Here is a 16,606-nt window from a genome sequence, read left to right as displayed (position 1 = left end):
TTTTCACTTGTTTATATGTTTCAAAAATGTTTTTGTTTTGTAAAATATTGTAGCCTAAGAACCTTTACTTAGTTGGAAGCATACAGACAGCCTCCTAAAGCAGAATGGCTGGCCCTGGTTGAAGCCGGTGGGAGCCCCCATTACCAGTAGCTGCCCCCCGCCCCCCGCAGACAGATCTGCAGACCTCAGAGGCCCCGTTCATGACTGTTCCTACAGCTGTCTGAAATGCCCGTCATTTGCACCACAGTTTATTTACCCACTCTCCTATTTTGAAGATTTCTGTTGTTCCCCTGTTTAGAGTGATAGTTGCGAGCATCTTTTGAGATCTCTGCGCATGCTGTGCTGATAGGGGACTAAGATGCTGGCCTCTGTCACTGCATGAATTCACTTTGTGCTTTTCTCATTTTCCTTTCCTTCGCTATCGTGTGAGCCAGTTCGGAAATGGAGAGAAACTGCCTCTGGCCCAAGGCCCTGTAGTCATGTTGGTCCTTGCTCGAGTCAAATTAAGGAGCTTTCTTGAGATACTTCAGACTTTTTCAAAAGGTTACCTTTCTGTGGCGGTGGGAGTTTCATAGGGGACATTGGTGGACTATACCAAAAAAAATTGCGGTTCTGATAGGAATGACAAATTGACTCTTCTAACTCCTGAGCATTATTACGGAATCGTCTAGTTACTGTTTTAATTTGCTACTTTGTCGAGTGAGGGACCAAGGCCACTTTTCTGCTCCTGAGGCAGCTTGAGTGTCCGTCTCCCTGTAGCTGTTTCACCCAGTTGGTCTGGGTTTGTTTGTTCGTTTTTACTGTTTCATTGAGTCTCAGTAGCTGACTATAAACTATAAGATTATTATAACAGGACACCACATTAGAGACCTCAGAGACCTTTCATTTAATCAGTGGCAGAAACGAGAAGTGACACAGCCAGGTGGAGGCAGGTTCGAGGTTCGAGCACTGTTCTTCCCCAGTTGACAGACAAAGCCTGAGTGCTGCTGGATGGAGGGTGCCCTTGGTCTGTCACCCCTAGCCGTGTCCTGGGAGCAGCTCTGACCAGAGCAGCTCTGACCATCGTTCCTGTCCCGAATCTGCCCCGTCCCCCGCCTTCCATTCTGGCCCCGGGCGCTCCAGGAAGACTGGTTCAGGCTGTCTGAGCCTCCCGAGTCTCAGAGCGGCTTTGCTTTTTTGGAGAGGAATTCATTTGTTCAGTCAACAAGCATTTTATTTAGCATATATAATGTGCCTACACGGTGCTAGGGGTTCAGTATCACACAGCGGTGGATGAAACGTCATAGCCCCTACCTTGAAGAAGCTTCACTCTAGACAGTGAAGAAACAGACAAGTGATTGTAAAATGCAATACTCCCTAAACGTGAGCCCGTCCTGCCTGGAGTCTGACAGGAGGTTGGGGAGGGAGGGGTGACCTGTTTAGCACGGGTCATTGGGTCAGTGACATGGAGACTGCAAGGCTCTTGGCCAGTACCCAGAGGAAGAGCAGTCCAGACGGATGGGACAGCGTGTGCAAAGGGGAGGGAGCTTGATGGGTCAGAAGCTGGACGGGGCTGGCGCGGACGAAGGGCGGTGGGAGACGGGCAGAGGGACTTAGGACAGCTTGCCAAGGCCGGGCCTAACGTGGGCTCGGTTCTATCCAGTTAAGTGGGAAGCCGCCGAATGGTTTTAAACAGGGGAGTGATATGATCTGATAATCACTTTAAAAGACCACCCTAACAGCACAGCACAGGAAATGAGAATGGCCTTCGGAGTCAGTAGAAACCTAAATTAAAAACTCGAGTATCTGCTTAGTCACTCTTTGACCTTGGGCAAGTTACTTAACATCTCTGAGCCTCTTTCTTCATTAATTGCCTGAGACTAAGACCCATCTTAGAGTGGCTGTGAGCAGTAACTTCAGGTAATGTGTTTAACACAGTACTCTTTGTCATTTTAATAAATCTAATTCAGGGCGATCAGCCTAGATTAGAACATGGTATAATGGGCTGCATTATCTTAATGTTTGTAGAGACTGCCTTGCAGGGTGACGCAGGAAAACAACGGAGAGAATGTGGTACACTGTGAAGGACATTTTGGGGTCTCCTCACCGCCCCCCACAGCTTCAAAAAATCTTTTCCAGTATCGGAAATGCCATCATTATATTTTTTTCCACCGCTAATGCTAAGCTCGTATCCAAATCTCACATCATCCCCTTAGCAGCATATGGAGGTGGCCTTATCATTCCCACTCTAAAACGTTACCTGCTTCACGTGAGCACCGGTCACTCCTGCAGCCACGAAGGGTCCAGTTGCGGTGGTGACACCAGCTCCCGTCTGTGTCGGACCCATGAGCGGCGGTCTTTGTCTCCCCTTAACGCATAAGCAACCGAATAAAATAAAGTTTCATTTAATAGGTCGGTGACCGTGATAGTTACGGTTCACTCATGTATAGAGTATGTCATAACCTTCAGAACATTCTGATACCTGCAAAAAGACAGTGCTGTAAGTGGTTCGTTGACTTAGGAGTTAGAGCTGGCTATGGTTTGGCCCCCTCCCCTTAACCAGCTGAGTGTTTGAACAGACTACATAAACACCTGTGGTTGTCAGGTGAAGCCGAGTGTGTAGAAGCAGCACCCTGTGCCGGCTGGCGTGGGAGCTGCACTGGCGTCGTGTCTCCCTGACCCTCCCACATGGGCGCAGGGTAGTTAAGAAGGTGCTGGAACACCCACTTTAAAATCAGGAAACCGAGTCAGCAAGGCGACACAGTCCGCCAGAGTCACCGGGCCTGGAGTAACGCGTGGCCCACATGCGTGTGGGCATCCTGGGTTCCTCTGTATCATAATACCCCGGGAAGCGGCCTGGGCGACAGACAAGGCTCCAGTTTAAATAGCTTCTAGCTGGTAAACAGCTCTCCAGGGAATGAAGGAGTTAACACTGGGACAGAATACCTGATTTCTGCCAGGGAGACATCAGCCTAACTGCTGGGAGCAGGCTCCTTGTTTTAATTGGATTTTCCAGCATGTTGAACAAGGCAGCAGACTGCATTCCCTTACTCTCAGCAGAACTGTCTGGAGGCAGAGGAGAGGGAGAACCCGTGGGCAGGGGAGGGAGACTGTCCGACTTAATGCAGGGTGACAAAGCAGGCCGGTTACGTCCTTGTTAATCGATGCAGTCTCGTGTGCATGGAGGTGGCATCGCAGAGCTGTGTGCTCCTGCCCTCTGCTGCCGGGCCGCTGTCCCTCTACCTGTGCAGCAAGGGGCAGCACGCCACAGCCCGCACAGGTGGCCTCAGGTTACAGGACCGCTTCTCGCTCCTGCAGTGGCATCTTGTCAGTGAGTGAACGGAAAGGATGAAGTGCCTCCCTAGGGAGCAACCTTCCAGAGAGGAGAGATGGGTAATGTGGCAGTCAGGACATAAATGAGGCCGTTTCATTTCATGGTAAAGCTATAAGGTTAGGTAAAAAAAAAAAAAAAAACACCAGGACTGAGGGTGTGTGTGTGCGTGCGTGCGTGCGCGTGTGCGTGTGCGTACATGTGTGTGTGCACGCCCACCGAGGAAAACCATTCGTGACGTCGTCACCAGCGGCCAGGATCAAGGGGGCTGTTGGCATGGCATACAGTGTCTAAACAATTGTAAAGAATAAATGGTTAATTTTATCAAAGCCAATATTAATTACAGTTTATTTGCTTAAACAAGTCACTTTTGCACAGTGAAAGGGTAGACCTCCGCTTCCTCCCGTCTGATTGATTCCCAATTTCTAGTCAGGCTTGATGTCTACACCCGCAGGGGGGACAGCCGTCTGTGAGGAAGGAAACAAGCAGTAGTGTGTTTGGAAAGCATATGCAGTGACCACACCTAAGTACCGTTCCCCAAGTGGTTTTCACTGTGTCATTGGATTAATAAAACGGAAGGAGATGCACTTTTTAAATCATGCCCTTCGATCTCTTGTCAGCTGGAGTCACATAAAGAACTTAGGTTGATTCAACTTTATCATGAAAGGAAAGGAAATGGATTGGAGTTGAGTACATGGGAACGGAGTCAGTAGAACTTTAGTAAAATAAATGGGAAATAGCCATGGAAAAGATTCGAAAAGCTCTTCTAAAAGCCCTCTAAGAGCGCGAAGGTGCGGCAGGAAGCCCGCGCTCCCACGTGACTGCGTTCTGTCAGCGTGTCGCAGGTGTCTGTGGAGATGGCTTTCTGACACATCAGCTTGCACATCTTGTCAGGCCCTGAAAAGGGTTCCTGAAAGAACTGGAAAATAAAAAAATGAAAATTAAAAACAAAAAAAACAACAAAGTTACAGAATCCGCCAACTGTGAAGTTATGTGATTCGTCTCTGTCACAGAGCAACCCCTGAGGATGGCTGAGAAAGTAGGTTCTGTCTCCAAGGAAGGGAGCTCTGCTTTGCCCCTCAGTAATTCCTGAGCGTTTCCTCCTCGCGACTGGTCTGCTTTCTCTTTGCCTTCTCTCTGTATCTTTATATCGGCAGGTAGTTACTCTTCACTCAAAACAACCCTCCTTTGCCGGTTTTTATAAATTAACTTTTTTCCTGGGAAGTAAGTTGGGAAGAGTTTATAAGTTTTAAAAACGTTTCCTGTGGCCTTCTTGTATAGGCTCATCAGTGGGAAGATCCTGGATTCACAATATACAATATTTAACTTCTTGGTTTCTTATCAGCTCCCAAGAGTATGTGTGTGGATAACCACAGAGAAATTCATAATTCTTGGGGTTTTCCATCAATGCATCTACAGTCCACTGCCTCCGGCCCCATGCCTCACCACAGTGACGACATCAAAAGGTTGAGACACGTGTCTTGTGTGTGTTGTGTGGTCAGTCCATGGCTTTTGAGGACTTTTCTTCCTAAACGCCCCTCACATTCAGTACTAACCACAGAATGACATAATTCCTTTATTGTTATTTTTCTCAGACAGCTTTCAAATCAAGGTGGCAATGACATAATGGGATTTTTTCCTGCTTCATTTCACAAAGGATTTGAGGTATTGATGACTAAACATTAAAAATGATTTATAATCACTGTTTTTATTTTTCATTTTAGAATTTTTACTTTTGTTTTGAATAAACAATATAATACATGCTACCCAAACTTTTAAAAAATGCAAAACAGTACACGTAAAAGTTTCTCTCCCCTCCCCGCACCCATCTAGTGTCCACACCTGAAAGGGACCAGAACCAGCAGTTTACTCTGTGTCCTTTCAGAAATAACGTAAGCACAAACATATACAAATCCTCGTACACCATGAATACTGTTTTATACTTTGCTTTTATCACATAACAGCTTATCTTGGAGGTATTTCCAAAGTTAGACATGAAGAGCTTTCTCATCTTTATGGCTGTTTAGAACTTCCATAATCGATTAGCCAGCCCCCTGCTGATAAGCACTGACCTTGCCATCGGTATAAACAGTCCGTAAAGAAGAACCTTACGCACATGTGATTGCGCATTGCCTTTACTCTCCAACTATTTATCGCATGCCTATTCTGCACTAGGCCGTGTTCTAAGTTCTGGAAATGTAGCGGTGAGCGTACAGACCTCACTCTCAGAGAGCTCGTGTGCGAACTGGGGACACAGCAAACGAACGAGGAAGCAGATACACACCGAAATGGTTAGGGACGCTGAGTGCCTTGAAGAAGATAATGCAAGGCTCTCCACGAGCAGGGGAGAGGCAGGTGCTGGCTTGAGTGGTGGAGAGCGGGTCAGGCCCCTGCCTCACTTACCTACCTCCACATGGACTCCGAAGGCCCACAGGAAAGCAGCGGGCAGGGGCTTGTACCCCACAGCGAGTTCACCACATTTTATTCCATCTCCCCATCTAGGGCCAAGGATGAGTCCTGTTCATCTTTATTTTTCTGTACTGTACCCAAGGCCAGTGTTTTTCAACCTTTTTTCCCTCTCTTTATTACTACCTTCTCACCCCTCCCCCTAGCAGCCATTTTAAAGACATTTTTCCCCAATGACTTCCACCATGAAATTTTACTACCGTAGGTATTCTCTTTACCAAGGTGTGTCCTGCGGCCCTTTAGAAAGCCACACGCCATCGTGGTATCTCAGGTCCTTCACCCCGCTCCCCAGGAATCAGTGCCACAGGGCGTAGGCTGCGTTTTTGGCCCTCTGGCTCTTGGATGGAGCTGTCTTGGTGGGAATCTCTTTGTCTTTGAAACGACAGGACACGTTGGTCGTTTCTGATCCAGTCCTTCTGGTAGTTTGCACTGGAAAACTTTTCTTGTGTGTAAGATCGGGGGTCAGGGGAGGCTGGGGTGTTAAATGACTCGCGAGCTGCAGGAAGCCTGAGATGAGAATCACAGGAAAGGCTTGGGGAGAGGTAAGGGCCAAGGAGAAAGTCTTCCTGTCCTCTCCCCTCCTCCCCCGGTGCCTTACTCATAGCGACCACCCAGAGGAGTTGAAGAACAAACGTGTACTAAGCGCTTCCTGGGTGTCAAGCATGAGCCGGCACTTTGCACGTGCTTTAACTCACTCCGTCTTCACAGCGGCCATCTACAGTAGGTTATAGCGTTTTCACTTCAGAGATGTGGTTAAGAGGGTCATGCACAAAGCCCCTAAGTGTCAGCGTTGGTAAATGATAGATAGATGGACAGGTGGATGGATGGATTGACGGACGGATGGACGGACAAATGAATGTGCTTGCACGTAAGTAGAATTACTTCTTGGATGAGGGACCCACCAAGCTCTCCATCTGTAACCTGGTTCTGCAGGTCCCTGCAGCCTCGATTTCATGCCACTAAAACCGACTTCACTAAGTCATGGCAGGTGCTTGACTGAAGCATCGTTTCGCTCAACAACATTTTATTATAATGCTGATGGGATGCTGTGGGAACTCAACTCTTGTTCATATCGGTTAGCCTACTGGTATAATTGGTTTCATTTTATGTCATGTTGCTTAAAGTCGCAGAACTTATTGAGGACATTAAGTGGGGACTCATTACACTAGGGGTCTCCTTGAAGACAAACTGTACTACGAAATCTCAGTCTTTGTGTCGCACTTTTCCGTCCATCCCTTGGTTGCCTGTCACCCTTCCCTCCGCTGGGTACCAGTTCCATCTCCTCTGTGTACTCCTCTGTGTACTGTCTTGGAATCAGGGAGACCCAGGCCACTGCCTCGGAACCCGAGTGAAGAACGCTACAGCCCCAGAGTAGATGGCACCCCCCGAACACGGCGTCTTTCTCACGGAATCTGGGCACCGAGAATTCAGTCGTGAGCAGGGCAGTGGAGGCCCTGCCTCGCTGAGCCTCTGTTCTGGTCGGGGAGGCAGAACACACAGAGAGGCAGAGCGGGCGGTTTTAGGTCATGACACAGGCCATGCAGGAATATAAAACGTGGTAAAAGGCGGTTGCATCATCTCCTCCTTCCTCTGCCGGGGGCATTTGCAGGAGAGCCAGATCTAGAGCTGCCGTTTCAGTAGGTCTCCGCTCGCGAGCTGTTGTGCCGCCGACGGTGTGGGGGTACCCACGGGTTCGTGGGGGGTGCCCACACGGCCTGGCATATGGGAACCACTCGCCGGCACCAGGCAGTCTCCCTGCTCTGTGTGCCCGTCCCTTTTTGACTTTCCCGTCTCCGCTTTGCCTTCCAGCTCCAGGGTCTGAGCCACAACGTGATCTTCACCTTGGACTCGCTGCTCAAAGGGGACCTGAAAGGAGTCAAAGGCGTAAGTGTGCACAAACCCGACGGTCACGGTCTCCCGGTAGGATCGGCTCTTTCCTATTAAGATCACGGTGGCGCTCTTGTTCGAAAGGCACTCTGCACATTTTCAGCATAAAACATGTTGGGAAACGATCATTGGGAAAGATATGCCACTTCTCATAATGTCGTTGGCTGAGGGGCAAGGCCAGACACTAGCGGGTGCTCGGCCTGCCAGCTCTCAGGCTCCTCGTGTGTAACAGATAGAGTGACGTGCGTGCACGCGTCTCACGTAAAGCTTCAAGTGTCCTATAGAAGACAGCACTTTTGCTAAGATGTCATTTCAGAAGTATTTATTAACCTTTAAGCAAAAGTACATTCAATTTCATTCTCTCTTTCCTAAGGATCTCAAGAAGCCGTTCGACAAAGCTTGGAAAGATTATGAGACGAAGTTGTAAGTGGTTTTCGTTTTGTCTTTGTTTGCTTTCTTTTTTTATACTGTTGTGAATTTTCCCAAGAGAGTAACTGGACAAAGGACACAGCCATTAACTAATATCTTCTGGATAAAAAAAAAATGTTTAGTATGTCCTGGTAAGGGCCGTGAGGTGGCACGTGCTGACCTAATTAAACATGGTTGCGTCTCGTGCGCTTTTGTTATCAAGTCATTTGGCTTTCGTGGCCGATATTAACTATCACGTCGTAGGTCTGTGACTGCTGCCACTCTTCTTTCATTATAGCTAATGTATAAGTATAGACGTTTACATATCTGGATAGCATCACAATTGGGAAACAGTAAAAACGTAGCTAACATCTGTGACTTCCTTATGCCCGCCGGGCCTGTGAGAGTGTTTTATGTGCCACGCCCACTGCATCCAGGCACAGCTTTCTCTGGCTGTCCGTGGATCAGGAAACTGACACCTAGGGAGTCAGAGGGGCTTGCATTGCAGAAGGTCACAGGGCCATGTGACCCTGAGCCAGAGCGGAGCCATATGGGGCGCCGCAGTCAGATGCCCTCCCTGCTGGGCTCGTTGTGAGGGGTTGGGGACATAATGCACGTGAAGCACGTTGTAGGGGCCTTGCTCATCTTCATAAAGCTGTTAACAGAAATCTTGGCCGTAAACTTGAATAACTATAAACAGAGAATAAAAGCGTTTTCGTAGGTGGCAGTAACTGCAAAATGAAAACACAGGCAAAAGAAAAATTCAGGGTTAAGTGTTTTCCTCGCAGACTGCTTTCACAGTTGCTTATGTAATAAGCGCATTGTTGGAGACTTGCTGTCTTGGGAATACTTCTGTGTATTGACAGTTATAAAGGCAGCTGAGAACAAAAAGGCTCTTAAAGTGGTCAGCCGATGTCAGTGAACACAGTGGCCAGCATGTCTTTCTTTCTGAAAGCGGGCGGTGAAGCTCACGCTTGTGAGCTGAGGGCTGCCCTGCCCAGCACCGACTACACGCCCTTGAACCTGGATGGTACGGAGTGCTTACTAAAGGGGGTGGGGAGCCCTCAAAAGAGAGAGAAATATTTTGCTCTGGACTTGTGGAAAATATCTCCCCTGCAGGACAAGGAACAACAAAACAAGATATGTGCTTTGTCAACCTAAGTATCACCAATATTGGTGGTACAACGGTATCGATACAAAAATCCATGTGTTGGTTGAAGACCTCAAAGTGTCTGGTGGTCAGTATTATGAATATCATAGAAGTAAAGTGTTTTAAAGTGATCCGGGTGCCTGCCCTTCACAGCGTGTGAACCTGCCTGTTCACTTGTCTGTATTGTCCCCTAGAATCTGAACTCCGCGAGGACAGTGAACACATGGCCCCCATGAATGATGTTAGGTTTCCCAGTGCCTGCCAGAGTCTTTAGCACGTAGAAAATATTTATTGAAGGAATAAAGAACAGGACCAGTGAGTCGAGTGGGTCCAGATTTTAGGACCTCACGAAGAAAGTTTTGATATTGTTTTTGTTTTTTAATAAATCCTTGTCAAATTATTGTCCTAAGATAGGCTTCTTTCTCACTGACGTATGATAGTACAGGAAGAAAAAAAAATATGTCTTATTTAATGTAATAGGACTCATTTGATTATGAGTTACAGAAAACTGAATAATGCAAAAAAAAATAGTTAATCAACTTTGATAACTGAGAGGCTGGGTGTTTTTCGTTTAGACTCCGAAGACATTGAGGTGTCATGATTAAAATCACAGATTTGGGAATGAGATCTGCATACAAATCTTAACTTTGATCCTCACCTGTAAAATAGCATAAAAAATTGCCTACTTCTCAAGGTTTTTGTGAGGACAAGATAAAGTAATGTGTTGAAGCGATTGTCACCATTGTCTAGCATAGGTAAGGCACTCAAATAGTTTCTGTTAGGTTTTTTAATGATAAAATATTATTTGGCCAAAACAATACATGTACATAAAACATCAAATAGTTAAGACTTACTCTGTCTGTATATAATAGAAACCCCAAATAACAAGGGCTTCAACATCGTAGTTTATCAAAGAATAAAAAGCATTCTGGGGTGGACCAAGCGCTCTTCATTGCCCCTCTCACACGACGTACTAACTTATCTTGCTGGTCACTTGTCTGTATTGTCCCCAGAATCTAAACTTGGTGAGTTAAAGCTGATGATACCAAGTTCTTTTCCTAATAACGAAGTGGGGAGAGTGGATGTTAAGCGGGCAGTGAGCGAGCTCCTCATGGAACCTCAGCGACCTCCTGCCTCCTGGTCTCCTTATCAGCTCTCACCTGCTCGCTGGTTTGTCTCCACGTTCCCTGGCCCTCCCTTGCTGTTCTTTCTCGGTTCATCTGTGATGTGTCGCTCTGCTGCTGAGGATGTGGCTCTCTGGCACGACCACCCCCCGTCACTCTTCCTGCCCCCGCTTCATCCAGGATGATTCATACGGTTGCGGTTAAACCTCTTCCCAGTGTTTCAGTTTTTTATATCATTAATCATTGTGAATCTGGGTGATGTATTATGATTGAATTTCCATTCTTATAGTACATTTTTTTGCTTTTTCTTAATGAAATAATTGCCTCGTTTCTTCATTTGCACAGTTCTGTATATATCTTTTGTGAATTTCTTATTATTTGTCCCAACAGATGTCCAGTACCTATTAATAATGACTCTTTATAAAATACATGGTATGTGTTATTGTAGTGATTATATATCCATCATCATTAAATTCTGTCAGTTCCTTTTCTCTTGGGGATACGGGCTCCTGGAGCGTAGATCAGAGCGGCCGCCGTCTGTGGCCACTCCCTAGTGGTAGGTCCCTCACTTCCTCTTTCCCGGTGAAGTCCCTTACTTTGGGGCACCCCACCTCCAGCCATTTCCAGGGCAGCTCTCAAGGAGGTAAAAATACCAGGTTTGGGAACTCCAAAAATACCTTCATCCTGCCGTCACACAGAGTGAGAGTTTGGCTGAATGTAAAATCTCAATTTTATAATCATTGACTCTCAAAATGTCAAAAGTGTTACTCCATTGTTGCTAATGAAAAAACCTGATACCTCTCCGATTCCTACTTTTTGTCTATGACATATGAAGGGTGGTTTTCTTTTGGGGTTTTTTTGTTTTTTTGGATTATTTTCAGCTAGAAAATGTTGAGGTCTTCTTATAATAGCTTTTCCCAAGTTTCTTCATGTGCTGTGGAGTGTGCATGGGCCTTTTATTTGCAATTTTTAGTTCTTCAGTTCTGAAAAAAAAGTGTTTTAATTCTTCTCATTTGTTTTTTAATTCTTGAATTCCTCATCATATAAAGTTGGACTTTCGAGGTCATCCTTATAATTTTCTTCCCTTTTCTATTTTGTCTATGTTATGTTTGAGGTTCTATTTTGTCTATGTTATGTTTGAGGTTATTTCTTCAACATTCTTTCTGTTTCAGTTTTCTGATGGGTATTATATTTTAGATTTCTAAAAGCTCCTTTTCATTTGGTTGGGGTTTGGTCTGTGGCTTTTGGTTTTTGTTTTATTTTGTTGCCTTTGTTTTGAAGATGCACTATTTTAGCTTTCTGAGGATTAGGTTACATTTTATGAATTTTTTCTGCTCCTTTGCTTCTGGTTCCCTCCACCCTCACCCCCACCATTTTTTAATTTTAATCCCTCACTTAAATTTTGGAGCCTTTTCTCAATTATCTTATCATCCTTGACTGCCTATCCATATTGCAAGGCACCCAAAAATTGATTGAAAGTTCATATATATCAGACTTTTTAGGTTTTAAGCTTTAGGATGTCAGGACAGATTTTCTATCAGGAATATTCTAGAGGTCTGTCTTCTGGGACCATTCAGCTCCCTTAGCTGAATAACTTTCTTTCTGGAAGCTACACAGGCCAGCGAAGCAGGGAGCCGTATCATTTAGGATGCAGACTTTCTCTTTTTAGATCTGCCCTTCCAAATCTTTGTAGAATTCTCTCATCCTTTTTGTCTCCAATTGTCTTTGGGACATTATACATTTTTAATGACTTGACTTTCATTTTAGTGGGATTACTGAAGAAGGAAGAAATAAACCCGTATGGTCAAGTCACCGTGTTAACCCAGAAGCCTGTTTCTGCTTTCAAGTTATGCCTGTCCCTCGTGTTTCTTCTCAAGTGTCTGTAGCTTCCTGCTTCTCTTCCCACCCATGCCATTGGAGAGAGAGCTGAGATTTATTTTCTTTGTGGTGAAACCCCTGCAATCGTGCCTGAGTGACCGTCAGGTGGCGTGATGAAAGAGTTGCTTAGCTATAGCATTTGGGTGTTAGCCTGGCTCCCAGTCGGGTTCATAGTGGATTTTCCACTGACTGGGGTGATGGGATGGTTTTCTGCTCTGTTTATGTACAAACAAGGCTATTGGCTTTGGGGGGGGATTCGATTTTCCCTCCACCAGAATTTAAAAGAAGACTTGAAGGCCAAGTCAGTCTCCGCATTCACAACGAGAAATTACAGACTGTTTCTGAAATTAGAAGTCTGTTTTCAAATTAAATGGATTTTTGGAAAGAGGGCTGTGACCGTTGCTGTGATTACTGGCGTATCATCCCTCGTAGCCGAGCATTAGCCTCAGGGCTGTGGGTTTAATGTGGGGTCTCTTTCTATTTTTTCTGGTTCCCTCCTGGCCCCCTCCCCACTGAAGAATGTTTTCATAAGATTCTAAATTATAGATTGGGAACCCTCCCAGTCCTTATTTTGTGTAGTCTGGTACCAGGTGGTTGAAGGATTAAAATGTATATCATTGGGATATGGAAACAGCCCAAATTTAGAGGAATATTGGAAATTACCTTGGACTTATTTTCGTGTATACCCACAAAGACTGATCCATTATGTATTTTGTCTTGAAATAAGTCTCATCATCTGTTGTGACCCAAGAAAAAGTAACCCGTCACAATTTCTTCAAGCAAAGCAAAATGTAAGCATTTATATGACTCCATCCCAGTGTGAGATCAGAGTTAAAATATAAGACGTTTCCCAGGCCAAAATCCATACAGTTGGTTTGTTCTCTTTGAACTTAGATTTTACTTCTGATGCTGCTACGACCCTATGGGTTCCTGCCTCTTAACTCCAGTAATTAAGAAATATTTGGGTGGTTCTCGTCGAAGGAAAGACATGTGTGTGTTAATGGTGACATTTGCTTTCGTACAGTACAAAAATTGAAAAGGAGAAGAGAGAGCATGCAAAGCAGCACGGGATGATCCGCACGGAGATCACCGGGGCCGAGATTGCCGAAGAAATGGAGAAGGAGCGACGCCTCTTTCAGCTCCAGATGTGCGAAGTAAGAACAGACTCGTTGCAACCGTTTGCCGAGAATTTAAACTGAAATCCTTCCTGCAAGTCAGCGGTTTCTGTGCTTAAAAGCAGGCTGTGTTTGACGATTAGAGGAGGGGACTGTTTCTTAAGGATTCTCATCTCCGTTTCTCTCCAAGCCTTTTGGGATCGACCATTTCACTGTTGTGTCATATTTTGAGCCTGGGTCCTATGGGGCTCTTTAAGTCCAAACGGGATTCTTTGGTGAGAACTTTATTGTTGCTTGTGAGTGAGTGGAAAAAAAAAAAATTGGTGAGGCATAACACTGGTGACTATTAAGTTTTATTGGGACAGGTTTAGAGTGAGCATGTTTTTTTTTTTAACCATGTGTCCGGTTTGGATGAAAGCTTAAATGAAGTAGTCGTTGAGAAGGTCTGTGAGTTCGTGGAAAAAAAAAAAATGCAGTGAAAAGCATGCCCCCTTCCATGTGGAGCACTGGTTCTCAAACTGTGTTCCACTGAACGCTGGCACCCCTTGACCTAGAGGCAGCTAGTTCTGAAGTTGACGTGGATGGGTTTCCTTTGGCAGCTTTCAGAAAGCATTAAAACGGATAGAATTTTCTCAATTTTAAGTTTTTCTTAAGTTTCTTTCTTTTTTTCTTCCCCTGATAAACTTTTGGCTCCTTCTTGAACTTGTCTGCTCGTGGACACTTGCACAAAATAAAACAAGTGAACAAGAAGCAAGCACTATGAACAGAAAATCTTGGCCAGTCGTGAAAATTGGAGCCAGTAGTGGTAGCGCATTAACTAATAATGTGTGGTTTTATTCTTTCATTTTTTAATAGCAAATATTCTTTCTAATACACCTCCTTGGCCTGAAAGTTTTAATCTCTTCTGGCCTATGCCTTGAAGAGAAGTACCGTTTTACTTGTTTTCTGCAAAGAACAATCTGTCTTTCAGGTTTTGACCATGTGAACTGTAAGTTTGAGATCCACTGCACCGGGAGAAATACTCGATTATTCCAGAATGTTTTGCTGTGTGTGACTTCTGCTTGCCCAGTAAACTAATCTTAAGCATTTATAAAATGCTAACACGCTAACGAGTTTGTTCTGTACACTTGTGATTGTGCCCGATCACCATTCCCTAAATTAAACTCACACTTGTGCAGGTTCACGACTGGTATTCTGTGACCCCAAACCGTGACTGAAGAACCCCGTCCGTAATGATCCCTATGCAATTCTGTTTTATTTCCACAGTATCTCATTAAAGTGAACGAAATCAAGACCAAGAAGGGAGTGGACCTGCTGCAGAACCTTATAAAGTACTACCACGCACAGTGCAAGTGAGTGGACCCGTCCTCAGCCCGGGAAGGCCCCTTGGCTTCGCTGGTCTCCTCGCTTCCTTCTTTTCTTCTGGTCTTTCTTCGGTCACTGTGTGTAGTGATATAATGAGCTTCCACAGCCAAATGATAAGAAATGGTATTGTCTCCCGTCTTCACTGTTTTCCTATAGATCAGTAACTCAAATTTGTGCAAACTATTTGGCTACCTGAAAATGGCTGTCTCGCTTACAAATGCTGACGTTGACCTTGATAGCCTGTGGGGCGGTTGTTACAGATACTTGCCTCTCTGTCACTGAAGAGGCCTTCCTGGTGACCCGCACCGCTTAACCCCTTACTTTTGGTATCTTACCTGTTATTGGGTCCTTTGCACCACATGTTCCTACTTGAGATTTTGTTTCTTCATCATCTAAAGTAAGTGGAATTGAATTGCATTTATACTTGGATTCCTTTGGGATTGCTGGTACATTCTGAGAGAAATCCGTTCTATACCAGTCCCATTTTTGTAAAATGTTCACATTGCAGGGTTACTGTTTTATGTTTGAGATTCAATGGCACCCTATTTGCTTGTTTACTTCTTATTTACACATCGGGTTAGGTTTTGTGGGTTTTCTGGTAGTTTTTATGGGAAATGCACAAGGCCTGAGTCAGACACGTAGATGAATTCCAATCCTGGCTCTCCAGGAACTTTATCAGGCGCTTCTCTAAACCTCAGTTTCCTCAGCTGTCAGGTGGGGTTAAGGTTCACTGAGACTTAAGTGAGATGATGGGTGTGGAGCGCTCAGCCCAGTCCTGCCGCGTTGACTGTGTTCACTGCCGTGAGGTTCCAGGTGGCGTTAAAAACCATCCATCCGTGCACTTTATTGTGCAAGGTGTTTTCTCTTTGGATAAAGCTTTGTAATCATCAAATTGTTATTTATACAAATTCGATTTAACTTTTTTCCTCTTTTCAAAGTAAATTCTGTCTTATGTAAATGTGTTCCAGATATAAAAATAATATATTGCAGTGCAAACAGTTTCACGTTTATAAGATAATTTTGCCTTTGGAAGCCTCAGACTGAAGACCTGGACTAACTCTTGGTTTTGCAGATTAGTGGGGTGGGTGTGAAACTTTGAAATGTGTTGTGGTGGGCCCTGATTTTAGTCGTAGGTGAAGTTTTTTATCTTTTGTCAATTTTAGTTTTCCTAGACATATCGTTGCTTTGAAACTTACAGAAATAAGTGAGTCTCTCAGTCATCTCAGTTACAGTACTCTGACAGCAAATCTGCTTTCACTTGATGTGAGAAATCTCTTTTGATCTTAAATTCTCTAAGAATAGAGCGGGAGTTAATGTACACAAATGTGAGTTTTCCAAAACGTAAGCTATTTTGTAAACTATACATACGTGAGCCTCCGTTAGTAAAGATGAATAAAAAGAACAACTCGACCTATATAGCTGATGCATCTTCCTTTTATTCTTGGCTTTTTCCATTTCCACGAATATTTATTAATCTCTTAACAAAAGTCAGGTACTTTGCCAGGTTCTGGGGTAAAGATGAAACGAGGCTTCTACCCTCAGGAGTGAATTATGTAGTCCAGAAAGTAAGTTTGGCTCATCCGTAATCATAATGGAGCTAGGAAGCAACTGATAACAAGGGACATTAAGAAGAGAGACTTCTGGCCAGAGAGACTAAGGAGGGCTCCTTGGGAGAGATGGTAGCACTTGGGATTGGACTTGGAGGATGGCTAGCATTCGGCCATTGAATTGTGGAAGGGTCTGTCCCCAGGGCAGAGAGAAAGCAGCAGAAGGAAACCCTGCCCAGCAAACGTCTCCTGTGGGGACAGGTACTCAGAAACATCCAGAACTGGGTTAGGACGGGATTCAGTCCTGGCCGCTTCCTGGTGGAACCTCGAGATCCCCATCACAGCAAGAAGCCAGC

General features: G+C 45.0%; 1 protein-coding gene across 2 annotated transcripts in view; it reads left to right on the top strand.

The window, feature by feature from the left end:
• Positions 1 to 16,606, top strand: part of ASAP1 (ArfGAP with SH3 domain, ankyrin repeat and PH domain 1) — a 294,496-nt gene that overhangs the window by 198,606 nt on the left and 79,284 nt on the right. For both annotated transcript variants that reach the window (XM_039845875.1, XM_039845874.1), the window contains exons 6-9: positions 7,586 to 7,660; positions 8,037 to 8,086; positions 13,248 to 13,377; positions 14,605 to 14,690. In XM_039845875.1, coding sequence (XP_039701809.1) covers positions 7,586 to 7,660; positions 8,037 to 8,086; positions 13,248 to 13,377; positions 14,605 to 14,690 — 341 coding nt within the window. The remainder of the gene's footprint in view (positions 1 to 7,585; positions 7,661 to 8,036; positions 8,087 to 13,247; positions 13,378 to 14,604; positions 14,691 to 16,606) is intronic.

Source organism: Pteropus medius, unplaced genomic scaffold (assembly GCF_902729225.1).
Source record: "Pteropus medius unplaced genomic scaffold, Ma_sr-lr_union100, whole genome shotgun sequence".
Classification (NCBI taxonomy): domain Eukaryota; kingdom Metazoa; phylum Chordata; class Mammalia; order Chiroptera; family Pteropodidae; genus Pteropus; species Pteropus medius.
The sequence above is the reverse complement of the archived record's forward strand: the minus strand, read 5'-3'. Positions and strand labels throughout refer to the sequence as shown.